The 16,112-nt window shown below is 34.4% G+C and overlaps 1 protein-coding gene and 1 pseudogene across 1 annotated transcript; one reads left to right on the plus strand and one right to left on the minus strand.

Moving 5' to 3' along the window:
• Nucleotides 1-1,394: 1,394 nt before the first annotated feature.
• LOC114749796 (kinesin-like protein KIN-14P) lies at nt 1,395-7,627 on the plus strand (annotated as a pseudogene).
• Nucleotides 7,628-10,431: 2,804 nt separating this feature from the next.
• On the minus strand, nt 10,432-12,757 carry LOC114749794 (uncharacterized). The gene is made up of 4 exons (XM_028938325.1): nt 12,660-12,757; nt 11,835-12,033; nt 11,676-11,739; nt 10,432-11,379 (listed from the first exon to the last, which is right to left on the minus strand). Exons 2-4 carry the CDS (start codon nt 11,978-11,980, stop codon nt 11,101-11,103), a joined length of 489 nt encoding a protein of 162 aa, XP_028794158.1. The 5' UTR covers nt 11,981-12,033; nt 12,660-12,757; the 3' UTR covers nt 10,432-11,100.
• Between the last annotated feature and the right edge of the window lie 3,355 nt (nt 12,758-16,112).

Consider the following 16,112-nt stretch of genomic DNA (forward strand, 5'->3'; position numbering starts at 1 on the left):
TGATCCGGTTGCACTGTGATCAGATCCCTAAACGACCTCCGTCACAAGAGCTAGAGGTTGAACACGTTGCATGGGCTCGTAGACTCCACTCCATGAAATGTGGCTGGAATGAATTTTAAACATTCTGATATGCATGCGACGTCCGTACATCTTGTTGCGAAGTCAGGAACGCACATTGTTGATATTATGAGGCTGAGAAAGATTTCGGCGCCTTCGGAAACGGAAGTAAGATTTCACTCACCAACAAGCACAGGAGACGGATCGTCGCTTGGGTCTGCGATACGTGGCAGCATCTTCCACCCATCTATTATTAACTTCCATTCTCCAACTTGTTCCTTTCTCTTCTTCTTACGGAGGGATGAATACAAAATTAAATTTCATTTCTCTTCTTCTTCCATTTAATTTGATATAACAGTTACAGTCAGCCCATCCCATTGGATTTTTCTCGTCTCTAAATCTTCAGATGATCAGGATCATCGTAACAAGCTGGATTCAACTTCATTGGTTTATCTCCTTTGCCTGCGCATTTTGAATTGGTAATTTTCGCATTATTTGGCTTTCTTGCTTTCTTTTTTAATGCTGCTCTTCTGGTTGGTTGTTTCCGTAGTTTGCAGCTACTACTAGCTTGATCCAGTAGCTAATATTATCCCAAATTTGTTGCTTTCTTGAACTCCAAGCTTCGAGCCTTCATTGCAAGATATGGGATTTGAGCCGTCATTTCTTAATGACTCGTATGAATTAATGCGGGTCTTGTTTTACCTTATTTTCTCATCCTTTATCCTTCTCGGTGTGGTGGAACGTTGTAATCTGATTGTAGGAATGAGATTTGAGTACAGACTGTTCCAAACCTGAGACTTGATATTTTGACGTTTGGAAATACCCCACTATTGCTACAAAAAGCTTGTACCTGTGACTTTTTCTTGCCTGAGAGGTTTTAGATTGTTTGCTTCTATGTCGTTAGAATTATGGCTGGTGGTTTATTCTCTTCGCTTCTGAACTAAGTCTTAGCATGATGGTTTGTGACTGATGGATGCAATGCTTTTAGAACTTTTACACGATATGATGATTCTAGCTTGTATATTTGTGAGGATGGTTTTTCAGCTTCTAAGAGTTGTTTTGGTGATACAATGGGAGTGTATTCAAGACTACATGCATCCATAGACATATAAGCTGCTGCATGTTCCTCCAGGATCTTAACAATGAGTTCCTCATTAGAGAGCCGCACTGCAGAACCCAGAGATGCTTTGGGAGATAATACTTCTGTAAAAAGTTCCATAATAAAGAGCTCTCGTGCAAATGCAATCATGCAGTGTCCATTTTTCTTCGCAATCTGCTGAAGCGCAGAGGAGACTTCGTATTACTCGAAGATTCAAAATGTTTTGAGTAACCCCGCCATGGCAGGTATGCATGAATGAGTGTGTATTTGGAGTACGTCAATGAGAGTCAGAGGAGAGAAACCCGTAAAAGAGAAATGAGAAGAGAGAAAGAATAAAAACAATATGTTTCTCCTGTGCCAAGGACATCTACAATCTAGAAAATGACATGACTCCGGTTGGAACCTATGAATCACAGATCCTTCAAAAAGAACAAAGAAAATTTCGCCGGCTATCATGATCTGATTACACAAAAACATTCGATTTTCGTTGTGTTGCTGTTTTGTACATTTGTATTGATTTCCTTGCCTTACGGTTTTTGATTCACTTTGGTGATATTTTTGTCTTGAAGTTTATTTGGGGTCCTTGCCATTTATCTTCCGCAGATTCATCAGCCCCCTTTCAAGTTGATCAGACATTCCGCGATGTGTTTCAACTGAAACGTGGAAGCTATGCAGATCTCCCTCCTGAAAAAATCTCAGAGATGATGAAATCAAAGGCTCTAGATGTAAGTTCTAATGGTCTTCCTCTGACGATCAGATGTGAGCCTTCTTTATATATATTCTTTCCTGTTCAATGCATCATTGATTTGTTTCAGCATCTTCTGTTGCAGAATGCTCCTACTCAGTCGCTTTTAAGTGTTGTGAATGGTATTCTAGAAGAAGGTGTTGAGAGAAGAAATGTGAATACCTCCTGTATGTTCAAAATTCATTTTTTGGAGTGCATATTATATGGATTCATATAACTTTTCATTACATAGACGGTGTATAAATTTTCATGCACAAACACAAATAACAAACAAAAGTTCCATTAGTATCTGACTGTATCTTTGTTGCTCAGCGTGTGGCTTGCTTGCTGAGAAAAGTGGTGCAAGAGATTGAACGTCGCATTGCAACACAGGCAGACCATTTACGAACTGTATGTCATTTACATTGTTTTTTCCAAAGACAATCATGCATGCATACATAAACATAGACTTCGAAAGACGATATTTAAAGAATAACTATTGATAAGCCATTGGTTACCTCAGGCTGTGTTTTACAACTCACCTTAGTTTCTTTCATGATTCATCTCTCCTTTTGGCCTATTTTATTATTGCAAGTATTTGCAGAGGCAGTTGCCCCGTTTTCCTTGACTTGCACAGGTATCTATCTGATTTAGGTATAGTTTCACGGGTATTTGCTACCGAGTTTTCTGATAAAAATATAACATGTGGATGTCTTTTACAATTTAACGGCAAATTATTGTCTTTTTTCCCCAAAAAATCTCACGTACATGTCATAATTTTACAAGAGAATACGCAAGACGTTTAGGTAATTTCCTTTCAAAAACTAGCCACTTGCAATATTCTCGGTTTGTTTATATCATTCTCTTGCCGTGTACTTTCAGCAAAACAATCTTTTTAAGGCTCGTGAAGAAAAATTCCAGTCGAGAATTAAAGTACTTGAAGCTCTTGCATCTGAACTACGAAACGACGAAAGAGAGTGAGGTATATGTACACAAATCGTAAGTGGGGGCATTTTAAATTCCCTTAAGCTTCAGTTGTGATGCAAATTTTCTGTCATCTGAGGGAACTTTGTTTAACAGGTGTCTACGGACCAGGTTCAGCAGTTGAAGGTACTGTTTGCTTGCTTACAAAATGATGCATATTGATGAGATTTTAGAGAGGACAAGACAGAGTTTATGTTGGATTATGTTCATTATCTCTACTATAGGCTCTTTGGCCGCTTAATACAGATTGAGATTGAGAAGACCAGAGTGGAACATAACAAGGCTGATGAGGAAAATATTAATAGGTTGATGAAAGAGCAGGATCAGAAAAAATATGGAAATTTCAAGGTTGAAGCAAGAAATGGGAACAATGAAAACGAGATATGAGGAAGATTTTAGTAAGCTGATGAAAGAGCAAGACCAAAAGAATATTGAAATTTCAAGGTTGAAGCAAAAAAATGGAAACAATGGAAACTAGATAAAGAAGAAGATAGGGATGAAGGTCAATGAGGAAGATGTTCAACAGGTTGATGAAAGAGCAAGATCAGAAAAATATGGAAATTTCAAGGGTGAAGCAAGAAATGGAAACAATGAAATCCAGATATGAGGGTGATGTTAGTAAGTTGAAGAAAGAGCAGGACCAGAAGAACAAGAAATTTCAATCAAGGTTGAAGAAGCAAGAATAGATAGAAACAATGAAAGCAAGTACGAGGAGATAGGAAAAAGGCTAATGGCGAAGTTGCTAATAGGTTGATAGAGAGAAGATCAGAAAAATGTGGAAATTTCAAGGGCTAAGCAAGAAATAGAAACATGAAATCCACATATGAGGGTGATGTTAGTAAGTTGATGAAAGATCAGGACCAGAAAAACATGGAGATTTCAAGTTTGAAGCAAGAAATGGAAACAATGAAAAGCACATATGAATTACGCTGCTCACAGTTGGAAAAAGAAGCCAAAGGTGCTAAAGGAGAAATAGAACAACAAGTCACAAGAATATGAACATTTGTTGAAAGATCTAAGAAAAGGTGAAGCAGGTTGAGGCCTGTTTTGAGTCAGAATGTCAGAAGTGGAACGTGAAACAGAACAACCTGCATAATTCTTTGGATTTCCAATTCAGCATAGTACAGGTATGTTTGTGCGTATGCTTACGTCAAATTTCTCATTATGATGTCAAATAGTAAATCTTCTACTGAATTTGCAAACTTCCAGCAATTGAAGTTGTCTTGGAAATCTGTCAAACAAGATGTCATGCAAGAGAAGAGGGTCTACTCTGACGAATGTAATAGGTTAGGTAGGTCTTCTTTTTATGATTCTTTTTTCAGCGTCACTCATTTTTCCTGGGGTATTAGGCTCTGATCATTGAATTCTTACTTGTTCAGGTCTAAGTCTTCAGCCACTTGTAAAGGCAGCTGAGAACCATCATGCTGTTCTTGCTGAAAATCGAAAACTGTTTAATGAAATTCAAGAATTAAAAGGTTTCATTCCATGTGTTTGCCTTCCAGGTTATTATAGTATGTGCACTGTTCAGTTATCTTGAACTTTTTTCTTTTCTTTTCTCTGATACAGGAAAACATAGCGTTTATTGCCGAGTCAGACCATTTCTTCCTGGACAAAAGGAAAAAAAGTCTATTGTAGAACATGCTGGTGAAAATGATTTGGTTGTGGCTAATCCAGCCAAACAAGGGAAAGATGCCCTTCGATCATTTAAATTCAATAGGGTTTTCGGTCCAACCACAACTCAAGGTTCATTTCTATATACTCATCATTATAAAGATATGCATATTCGGTAGTCTTATTTCTTCTTATCAAGTTATTAAGTCGATATAGTGATGATGATATTGCTGCTCTTAATCTTTTTTATGCAGTGGTGGAAGTCTACTCTGACATCCAACCCTTTGTACGATCAGTACTTGATGGATACAATGTATGCATATTTGCTTATGGACAAACTGGTTCAGGGAAAACTTACACAATGGTGGTGTGAACCCTCTTTGCATATTAATTTTGTTTCATACTTCTTGCTAATTAAAGTTATCATTTGATAAGTTGCCAATTATTTTCAGAGTGGCCCAAATGGAGCAACAAATGAGACTTATATGTGCTGTTAATATCGAGCTCTAAATGACCTCTTTAGCATTTCTGAGAGCAGAAGGAGTTCTATAGTCTATGAGATTGGGGTTCAATTGTTGAGATATATAATGAACAAGTGCGAGATTTGTTATCATCTAACGGCACTCAGAAGAAATATCCTTTTTTATTACGTTCTACTCTATTGCTCTTGTATAGATATTTTACATGAGGTATCTTACATCCTTGACTTTGATTTCCTTGATTTGCACACACTTGGGATATCGAATCACTCTCAGCACAAGGGTTTAGCCGTACCAGATGCCACATGGTCCCTGTGAAATCAACTTCAGATGTGATGGACTAGATGGGACCTAAATGGGCCCTAAAAAATAGGGCCAGCAGTGCCACCGCTATGAATGAAAGAAGCAGCCGCTCTCACAGGTAGACATAGGATTTTAGGATTTTGAGGCATTCTTGTGTAGGCAATGTACCATGCCATACATGGATCACATTCACAAATGATCTTGCCACAGAAGTTGCATGGAGGCTTCACCGAGTTAGAATTATTATTGACTTTCATTTGTTTACGGGTGTGGTCCGGAGATAATGGTGTAGGCATCGCCTACCAAGAAAAGCCTTTCATTTTTCCTTTCTTGGACATTTAACATGGAAAGTTTTCTAATACAATGATATTCATTTCAATAAACCTATGTGCACAGTGTGGTCTCAATTCATGTTCGGGGGACGGATGTAAAGTCTGGTTCTAGTCTATTTGGCAATCTTCATTTGGTAGATTTGGCAGGAAGTGAAAGGGTCGATCGCTCCGAAGTAACTGGGGATAGGCTCAAGGAAGCACAACATATAAACAAATCACTGTCTGCCCTTGGAGATGTCATATCTGCCCTTTCTCAGAAGAGCGCCCATATACCATACAGAAACAGCAAGCTTACTCAACTCCTGCAAAGTTCTCTTGGTATCTTCTTGTGGTTAACTTGCCTTGAGTTGCAACTGATAACATTACAATAAAACCATCCATAAGTTTAAACTTTTGAGTTAGAATGATTTTTTTACTGTTCTTAACTCTTAAGACTTATTTAACCAGGTGGTATGGAGTTCGTCTTCCATTCTCTTAATTATATGAAAAAAGTTTTAGTTTAAGAACAAGGTACGGTTAGCTGTGCTTTGTCAACACGTCAAGTCCAATAGGCTTTTTATGTCATGGGATTTGTTAAAGGTTCTAACCTAATAAATCAATTCATAAGTGTTTAGCTAATAGCTTATAGAGTTGAAGTGGTCAATAGCAGCTACTAGTTAACAAAAAGTTTTTTGCATTGCTTAGTGTTTCAAGATTTGTCGGCATCCCTTTAACTTCCCTGATTAGATTTTCTGCTGAGCTTCTCATTCATTATATATAAATTTCATCTTTGTTTTTATTGCACAGGTGGCCAAGCAAAAACACTTATGTTTGTCCAAGTCAATCCAGATGTAAATTCAGCTTCAGAAACTCTAAGCACATTAAAATTTGCTGAGAGGGTTTCCGGAGTTGAGTTAGGAGCTGCACGAAGTACCAAAGAGGGCAGAGATGTTAGAGAATTAATGGAGCAGGTGCTTAACTTTCTTGTCTACCAAATCCTTAAAGTTGGTTCTGTTACATACTTATCAGCATTTTGGATATGAACTAGACCCCCCTGAGTTGGTTTCATATATAGCAGTTGATTTTGTTGTATCTTTTAAAACTGTGAAGCATCTAGAGTCAGTGTGCTTACTCCTAACCGATTAAGAATTGTGCTGAAAACCTGTTAGTAGGTTTTTCCAGTGTGATCTTGCTAAGATGGCTTTAACTTCTTTTTCTTTTCTTTTTTCAATTTTTTGAGCTTTTATGCAATGAAAGGTATAGGACAGAACAAACTTTTTGGCAAATATCTCAGAGTTGCTCTTCACGGAAGCCAAAATTTAGCGTACCTGTTGGATTTTGAGTGCAGTCAATTCCTAGAATCTCTGGTGATAACTGGAGAAGTCTTTAACTAAACTTGTGAAGCTGATCTGTTTTCAAAGAAAAGGGAGGCAATACTTACTTGAGTCCAAAACAACCATTATTTAGGGACATCTCAAGAACTTGGAATCATGAGTTTAAAGTAGATAAGCGAAGGAGATGTTCTTCATGCTCTAACTGCTAGGGCTGACCTTCAGATATCCTTACATAGAGTTGGCATATTTAGCAGAAGTTTTCAATAGCTGAGCCATAGCTAAGTGATGCATCACAGTGTATTCTCACAGTGACCTTACAGATATCCTCCTCTTTCGTATGAATGTGCCCAAAGTCTGAGTTGTCATAATTTTGCCTCGTGCTGCTCTTTTAATGCAGTCATGGCTTCTTCCTTCCTCCTCTTAGTGGATAATCTTAGTGGCACACAGAACCGTTAAGGAGGTTCATTGGGACTGTACCCAGAGCATTTTAGAGAAGTTGAATCTGAGTTGGTAAAGGGGGATACATACTATCTCTTCTTGCCAAGTAATCTAACCCTTTTAGGTACATCTTCTGCTAGTGATAACCTTCATGCATTGTCTAATTGTTTTTCTGTTTGACATGGCAGGTGGCTTCTCTCAAGGACACCATTTCTGAAAAAGATGAAGAAATTGAGAAGCTACAATTACTCAAAGATCTGAAGAATAGCGGAACAGGCTCCTCTTGATGGGGTACGGATCCAACTTTCCGAGAAAAAGATTTAGGAGGTAGAAGATGGTTTAGTAACATTTCTTATAGTGGCATTTCTGTAGGAACAGATACTTATGGCTGTTCTGAAAATTCCATTTTCACTGGGAGCACAAAATCATCAGGTAACGCGCGGAAGATACTCTTCCCCCCCCCCTTTTTGGGCCAAAGCAGAAGATATTCTTACACCTTATCAATTAAAAAAAAGTTCTTTTGTCATTTATGAGATAAAACTCTTTTTAACATATTTACCTCATACAGCGTAACATCACTCAAAACAAGCTAATCCAAATACCTACTAGAAGAAATTGTTTTAACAGCTTTTAATGTCCGTTTGAATGCTACCGAAGGAAACATTATTTCCTAATGATGGCACGTTAATTTCAGGCCTGTAGATTTTCTCAGACTGTATGTGTAGATCTCAAGCCATATAAGAAACTGTTAAAAGGCCCACAAGAACAAGGCCAAGCTTCTTCAAAGAAATTGCCTCAAGTCACCAGCCATGTAAGTTCAACAGATTAAGAAAAACATGTGTGAAAATTTAGTACAAATCCAAAACCATTCTATTCAGTTCAAACATACCCAAAAGTCTTCAATTTCTGGTTCACAGAGCCACAAGAATGTAAAAGTAGGAGCACATCTGGAAAAAAAGGTTGAATAAATAGATAAAAGTTGAGTGTAAAGGTAGAGAGATTGTAAATTTTATATATTCACTAACACATCTCCAATCTTGTATTGTATTGATATTTGTGACTTTTAGAACTCTGATTACACTGGAATTGAGACTATAATAACACTCTTACTTTTATACTTCAAAATCTGTAGTCTTTAATTTGGCTTCTCTCCTCCTCTTTTTATTATACCAATTTCTGTTTTTTAGATCGTTTAGATTAAATGTTAGTAGCTTAAATTTATCTACATAATTGATCTTTAACAAATTTGCACTACATATAATCTTTGCATTATATGATATAAATATTACAAGCAATCCCTCAATCCCTCAATTTATTTTTTAATTAATACTTGGAATTATTTTGCATTTAAAATGTTGCACAGTTAATGCAAAAGTGGTTTATGTTAGGTATTACGATGAGTTATTCCAAATTCTAGAGTCAAGGGAGAATCATAAGAGATATTTGATTTTGGTTCATGCAAATAATTTTTTTTTGTTGCAATTTATCATTGATTTGAAGATAAAATATCTCTTAATATAATACTACTTCTGGTTCTTAATATAAAATCTCGTTTGACTTTTATTTTGATCCTAAATATAAAACCCCAATCCACTTTGTTTCTAATATTTATGTATTTTTTTTCCAAAATAGTCCTTCTAACAATGATAATTCTAGCTAATATATTTAATCAGCAAGGATATTTTAGAAAAGACAACACCTATTTATTACAAATAACTAACTTAACTTCTTTCCTTAATCTCCTCAAATCAGTCAACTAGCTTTTATAATTAGGATTAGAGGTAGTATTATATTATGATACCTTTTCAATATTTTTTGCTTACGCGTCATAAGCATTAAAAACAGAAACATCAGTGGTCCAAGGTTGTAGTCCCACCTCCATCAATATGATAGGAGTGTGAGTTATAGCAAATTGAGAGAAAAAAAAAAAAACAAAAAGATTAGTAAGTTGCTACCCTTTTTTCCCCAAAAAAACTTTTTCATTTTGCCAGTACTACCATTGGCAATAATTAATGAATTATGAATATAGGGATCAATAGGAAACTATAAAAGTCAAATTAAAAAAACTATAAAAGCTTAATTAACAATCAGGTAAATTTATTAGTACTTGTCATTAATTTTTCCTACTAAAATTAGTAGTTGTTGAATGTTGATAAACTGAACATTAAAATTTAAAAAAAAAAAAACTGCTTTCCGAGAAGGCAATGCAAAGAAACCCAATAAGTGGATGCCATTGCCTTCTTCACCGCCCAAAGTATAATTGAGAATATGCTGATTCCCCTTCGTGGCCATCTTCAAAGAGCTTTCTCGGACCATTCTGTGCTTAACTTTGAACTTGTCAAATTATAAAATTTAATTAATTTCAATTTTGATATTTTTGTATAATTATCACCCTGAAATAAAATATTATCAAGATTGTAGCAATATGTTAAATGATTCACCAGCTAAATCATTCGTTGACTAAACATACATTATCATATTAAATATTAATACTTAAAAAAACACATAATTATCAAGCAATAAACGGGCAACCGCAATTTTATAAATCATACTATTAACATCTTTAAACTTTTGGAGAAGCAAGATTTCCTAACCAAGACAATGACAAAATATCTAATGTTCAACATTATTGACTAGTCTTGGCCCAAAAAAATTTATTGACTAGTCTCATTTGACAAAGAGCTCACCTTTGATAAGGTTTGATTAAAAACTAAAATACCTGAAATCTAACATATTTTCTTCGATATTTAATATAAAAACTTGATAATTAGTTTTTAAAGATGAATAAAATCAATTTAGTTAATTATTTGTGAAATATGTGTGTTGATTTTTTTTAATATCCTTTTTAATCATCATCTACATTAAAATTACTCATTAATAGGAACATTTTACTATGTGCACTTGGTGGGCATAGTTTGAGAAATAAGTTATAAATTGACAGAGAAAATTGACTAAAATCTCATATTTGGAACAATATTTAACCAGATCGCGTATTGGAAGGAGTAATACGTAAAAAAAATTTTATCACCTATGTTTGATTTCCCCACGCATGAATCAATAGGCAGTCACATCCAAACTGATCAACATAATGTTTGAAAAACAGGACAAATACATAGAATTGACCATACAAGGTGGTTTGAAACTTCCTCAAATCCTCCCAAAATAATAATTTTTACCTTAGGACAACATAAAAATATATAAATAATAGCCTTGCTTTACAGAATAGTTTATGTACATACAGCACAACGACTTGAATTTATTCAATAGGTAACACCTCCAAATAGTGCACCCGCAACCAAAAAAAAAAAAGTGAGAATAATTTACATGACTCCAAATAATAATAATCCTCAATTTCCTCCGAGCCGAAATGCCAAAATTACATATGGAGGATCTGAGTTTCTGAGCAACAAACACTTACAAACTCGTTCAATCCCTATGACCCACTAAGACCTAACAAGGGAGGTGAAGATGGAAGACTCTGCTTTACCACTTTAGTCTCTCTCCAATCTCCATTTTGTGTCTTCCTTTATTCTTCAAAAGGAAAACAAAATCATTTCTTCAAAAATCTCTAATCATCCCTGACATCTTCTTACTCACGAACAATAACTTCCAGAGACCACATATATACATAAAATACTCTAAGAATACTTAAATTAGAATTAGCTTCACTCTCCCAGAACTCCTCCACCTGCAGTGACCTTTCTTTATATTCTAATTGTTTTTTCTTTGCTTTATTATTCTGGGGAAAAAAAGGGTTTATTTATGCTACAGCAGATATACTGCAATTGCTCCTATCCCTGTTCAGGCAATCAAAACCTTCTATCCTCACAGCTGCTGGTTTGGGACCAAATTTCATTCGAGCACAACCTCGAGCTGAAGAAGAGGAGGGTGAAGCGGGTGCCAAAGAAAACGGGTTAAAACTTTCATTACCAAATTGTTCGTCTTGGATTACAGGATTTGAGGCCCTGCTAGGTGGAGATCCACAGAAAAACGGTGGTGAAGAAGCCATTTGGCTCTCAAATCTTCCTGTGTAACTTTCCTGTAATTGAGTTGAATCATAGTTAGATACTTGGGTAGGGTTGGTCCAACAAATCTTAGCTAAAGATTTGAGCTATTAGTTATTAGAGTTTTCAATAAAAATAACATGACAAGCACAATCTTTATTGTTCATATTCAAATATCCAAATGATCATGCAGATATAATCATTTCCAGGTCAAGCCAAGGAGTGAAAAAACACGTTTTTGGGGTGCAGGGCAGGGGAGGGGTATACTTTGTTCCCTGGAAAATACTAGTTAAGATAGGAAGATTCAAGGAGAAAATTGTACAAAAATAACCTTATAGAAAACTATATTCATAAGCTCCGCCTCAGCTCCTAAATCTTCGATCTCGGACTGGTTGCTGTTTTACAACAATAAAAACGAAAATCAGAATTTTTATGGAGAAAAGGCTTAAAAATAAATTGAAAAATTGGCAAGAATGGACAAAGAAATTACTTGATTGGCCGTTTAAGGGCTCTGATATGATCATTAGTGGAGATGTTTAGGATACTCAACCGACGAGGTTTGGGACAGACCACAGGTTCCATCCTCCTCTCCTCCCAGCTTGTCAAGGAATTCATCTGGTAACCGCAGTGATTCATTTTCTTTTTTCAACTTTTCACACTTTAAAATAAGAGATTTTGACAAGAAGAGCCTGCAAACACATGGGAGAAAAACATAGAGAAAATCATTAACTGCTATTCAATTTCTTGGTACCTGAGAAATCAAAGGAAACTAAAGAAGAAAAAAGAAATCCGAAGAAGGCTGAGAACCAAAACATCCTTCCAAAATCCAAGAAGTTCAGTTTCACAAACACTGACAAAGGGCAACATATTCAAGGCTTGAAATCGTATACAAACATAGAGATACAGAGGGATATAAAATCAAACACCTGAACTACGCTTCTAGATCTTTGAAAACGAAAACTTCCAAAATAGCCACTCTCCTCAGAAGGACAACGAACAAGCATAAATAGTTATAAAAATCAAACACCTGAGCATCTCTGAAACAGGAACTCTGCTGGGCTCGCAAGAACAAGGAACATACACATAGAGAAAGAACCCACCAGAGAATCAAAGGAACATTTAAAAACATAAAGAAAAGAATCCAAAGAAATCTGAACTCTGAAACAATTCAGTGAGCAGAAATCCCACCCAATCCAACTTGGAAATCTCATAAGAACATAGAGGTATCCGCATAGACAAAACCCACCAAAAGCAAACCCACTTACCCAGAAGACACAGGAACACACATAGACAAAGAGAGAGATAGATAGAGTACCTTAGTTGCCCCCGAGGCTCCTCAGGGTAGGACGAGAAGAAGAAGGAAGACACGGAGAGTGTGGTAGGGGAAAATAGGAGATCGGACATATATGGTTAGCTCGGTGGGGAGTCAGAAGCAGAGAGAGAAAGAGCGTGCGATGACTGTAAATGAAGTAATGATACAGTGCTTGAAATTCAAAGCAAGTGATGTAAAATCGAATTTTTGGACCGTCCGATTAGATTACGCTTGTTCTTTAAATTATAATGGATGGATGGATGGATAGATGGAATGCCGCTGGGGACGGCCTTTTTTCTCTGACGCAGACAAGAAAACGCGATCTGATCTGATTTCACTGTATGCGCGCCTGCTATTGTAATCTCTGTTTTACCCCTGAGATAAAGAGAGAAATTTTTTTATTCTGTTTATAAGTTATTTTATTAAATTTTTAATATGAATATAGATTATTATTTTTCAAAAAAAGTATATATATTAAATAAAAATGAAGTTGAAAAGTTATTCAATTTTAAAGAAGAATTAATTCAGTTTAAAATTTTTTTCTTGCCAATACAAAACATGTTAGAAGTGCCTTATAAATAAAATTAAAAAAATAATAAATACGTTTGAGAAAATTTCATATATTTACTTTGTATTTTATAAATCACTGTAAAAAAAACTAAATTCTAAACAAGTTTGAAATAGGGTATTGTTTCCTTCATTATTCTCTATCTACTCTCGTTAGTTTAAAAATAACTCTTATTTTAAACTAAGAGTTGAATCTAGTAGAAGAGCTAGTCCCTCATAACGTGACGAATTAAGATTTGAATCTCTATTAGAAGATGTTTTCACATTTAATGTCTGACAGTACTTCGAATAGGATTACTTTCAATAAAAAAATACGTGTACTTTAAAAAATAATAATAATTTTTATTATAAACAGCCAGAACAATACAATGAATAACAACAATTCACTAGCAATTACAGGTTTTACAATTATAAATAAATGTGACAATGGGTCTTCAATTAAATCACAATCCCATTGATGATCTCTTACGATTTGCATCAAAACATATATGGAAGCGATCAAAACATATGATCTTATATATCCTTAGCCTTAAACAATAATTTTTTTAGTTGGCAGGAAAATAAAAACAATATTTTTTTACCGTATTTATCCAAAACAAATAACCACAAATAGTGTTACAAATATTGTTACAAACATGCGTTGATAATAATAGAATGGGTTTTGATCTCTTAAACACAAGAGTTTGAGTTGAAGTCCACACGCATACAGAAAATATTTTTGAAAAAGCTATCCCAATTAAATTCAACAATGCTAAATCGGCTCTTGAATCTAGAATGCTTTATTTGCAGTTACATTAGTGTTCATTGCGTCATGTGTGTTAGAGTTTATGGGGAAAAAAAAGAAGCATACCTGATCATTGATCAAGAAGAGTGTTAATTTAAATATCTGGAATGGGAGAGGGTAGTAATTTAGACAAATTTTTATAAAAATTGAATTGTGCTGAGACGGTACTTTTAAAATTGAATTTTTTTTTTAAAAAAAATTGTTTTGTTTTTCATTATTGATCAACAAGAAAAAGTGTGAGGAGCATCATATATATGTTCCAATTTCTTAGAAAAAGACATTAAAACAAAGAAAGAAAGATACCAAAGCGGAGAAAAACAAGAGCCTCTTTGAACCGGGAGGACAACGGCATCTCCCAATAATTAATTAAAGAAGAGGATAAGAGTGGGGAATGGGGAATCACATCCTTTTTCTTTCTCTTTTTGTTTTTATGTTTTTGTTTTTCTATTGATTTTCTACCCCCCAAAAAAATTTATTTGATATAATATTTTATATCAAATTTTAGTTTAGTCTTTTAAATTTATAAAATGTATTTTCGATTCCTTGATATTAATATTGTTAGTTTCATTAACGAAAAAGATTTACTGAACAAATTTAAATGATAACCATGCAATTCAATACTAACATATTTTTAATCTTTAATATAAATTTTGTAGGTTAAAAAATATTTAAAATAAAATCTAATGAATGTACCATTTGATCTAAACTCTCTATTTCAGTAATTCATTTTTCAAACTATGAAAGTACAAAAGTAGTAGATTAAACATTGAAGAGATTAAACTGAAACTCGATCTAAATTTAGTGGATTGAAATTATACTTTAGCTTATTACAAAAGTATTATATCTATAAATAATTAATACGACTAGTAATTTTATAGTTTGGTGACATAAAAGCTCTTATGGCCAAAAAAAAAAAAGACATAAAAAGCTCTTGTACAAATGTGAGGTCATGAGTTTAATCCAGTTTACAACTTTTTGCACGTTGGCACCTGCCCTTCTAATTTTGAAAAAATAGAGAGAGATTTAAGCTAATTACTCATCATTTTTTCTCTTTTTTTTCCTCTTTTTTTTGGACTGACTTTTTTTCTCATTTATTCTCTCTGTTATAAATTAAAAAAAAATAGAGAGAAGAATCATACAGAGAGAAAAAGATCAACAAGAGAAAGTATTTCTCATTCCATTCAAGTGTTCTCAATACATTATATATGGTATCTATTTATAGGCACAACTTGACACCTTTGATAAAATCTACAGATTACATAATAATACTACCTCCGGTCCTTAATATAAGACCCCGTTTGACTTTTAGTTTGGTCCTAATTATAAGACCCCAATCCATTTTGTCTCTCATATTTATGCATTTTTTCCAAGATAGTCCTTCTAATAATAATAGTTCTAGCCAATACACTTAATTAGCAAAGATATTTTAGGAATGACAACACTTATTTATTACAAATAACTAACTTAACTTACTTCCTTAATCTCCTCAAATTAGTCAACTAGGTCTTATAATTAGGACCGGAGGTAGTATGATATAATTGTGGGATATAGAGATAATGAGAGATATTAGAAATTATATGAGATATAGGAGATAATGTGAGATATATAGACATTCACAAAAATATTATTATATTCATATACACTCCCATGTCTAATATATATAAATGTGCCTCGTTAAAAAACTTCAACTAGGAAAAACCTGTGGAAAAAAAACCTAGTGAAAGAAAAAGAGTAGATCATTCATTAATACACTATGCAATGCTATCTCATTAAAAACCTTGCTAGGAAAACCCAATGGGAGAAAACTATAGACAAGAAAAAAAAGTACAGTGTGTATCAACTCTCCCTCTTGGCAACATCAATTGACATCTTTGAGCCTGCAAAATCTAATATAACGAACAAGTCTTCCAAATACTATAGTAAGATAAAAACGTCAAATATAAATTTCATAATCTTCTGAGAATCATGAGACAAATAGTCCTTTTATGATTTACCCACATGTGGATTATACTGTGATATCTCAACCTGAGGATCAAATGAAAATACTTTATCTACATAGCCAATAAAATTAGTTGTGGGTACTTTCAAATATCCACAATACCCTT

This window comes from Neltuma alba, unplaced genomic scaffold (genome assembly GCF_004799145.2).
Source record: "Neltuma alba isolate B1F8T4 unplaced genomic scaffold, ASM479914v2 tig00006183_pilon, whole genome shotgun sequence".
In the NCBI taxonomy this organism is placed as follows: domain Eukaryota; kingdom Viridiplantae; phylum Streptophyta; class Magnoliopsida; order Fabales; family Fabaceae; genus Neltuma; species Neltuma alba.

Bases quoted from the DNA above. Each gene is read 5' to 3' on its own strand.
- LOC114749794 (XM_028938325.1), bottom strand. From the start codon at position 11,980: ATGAATCACTGCGGTTACCAGATGAATTCCTTGACAAGCTGGGAGGAG. The intron at 11,740-11,834 runs GTAATTTCTTTG...GTTGTAAAACAG, and splicing joins GCCCTTAAACGGCCAATCAA to CAACCAGTCCGAGATCGAAG. The intron at 11,380-11,675 runs GTTATTTTTGTA...ACTCAATTACAG, and splicing joins TGAATATAGTTTTCTATAAG to GAAAGTTACACAGGAAGATT.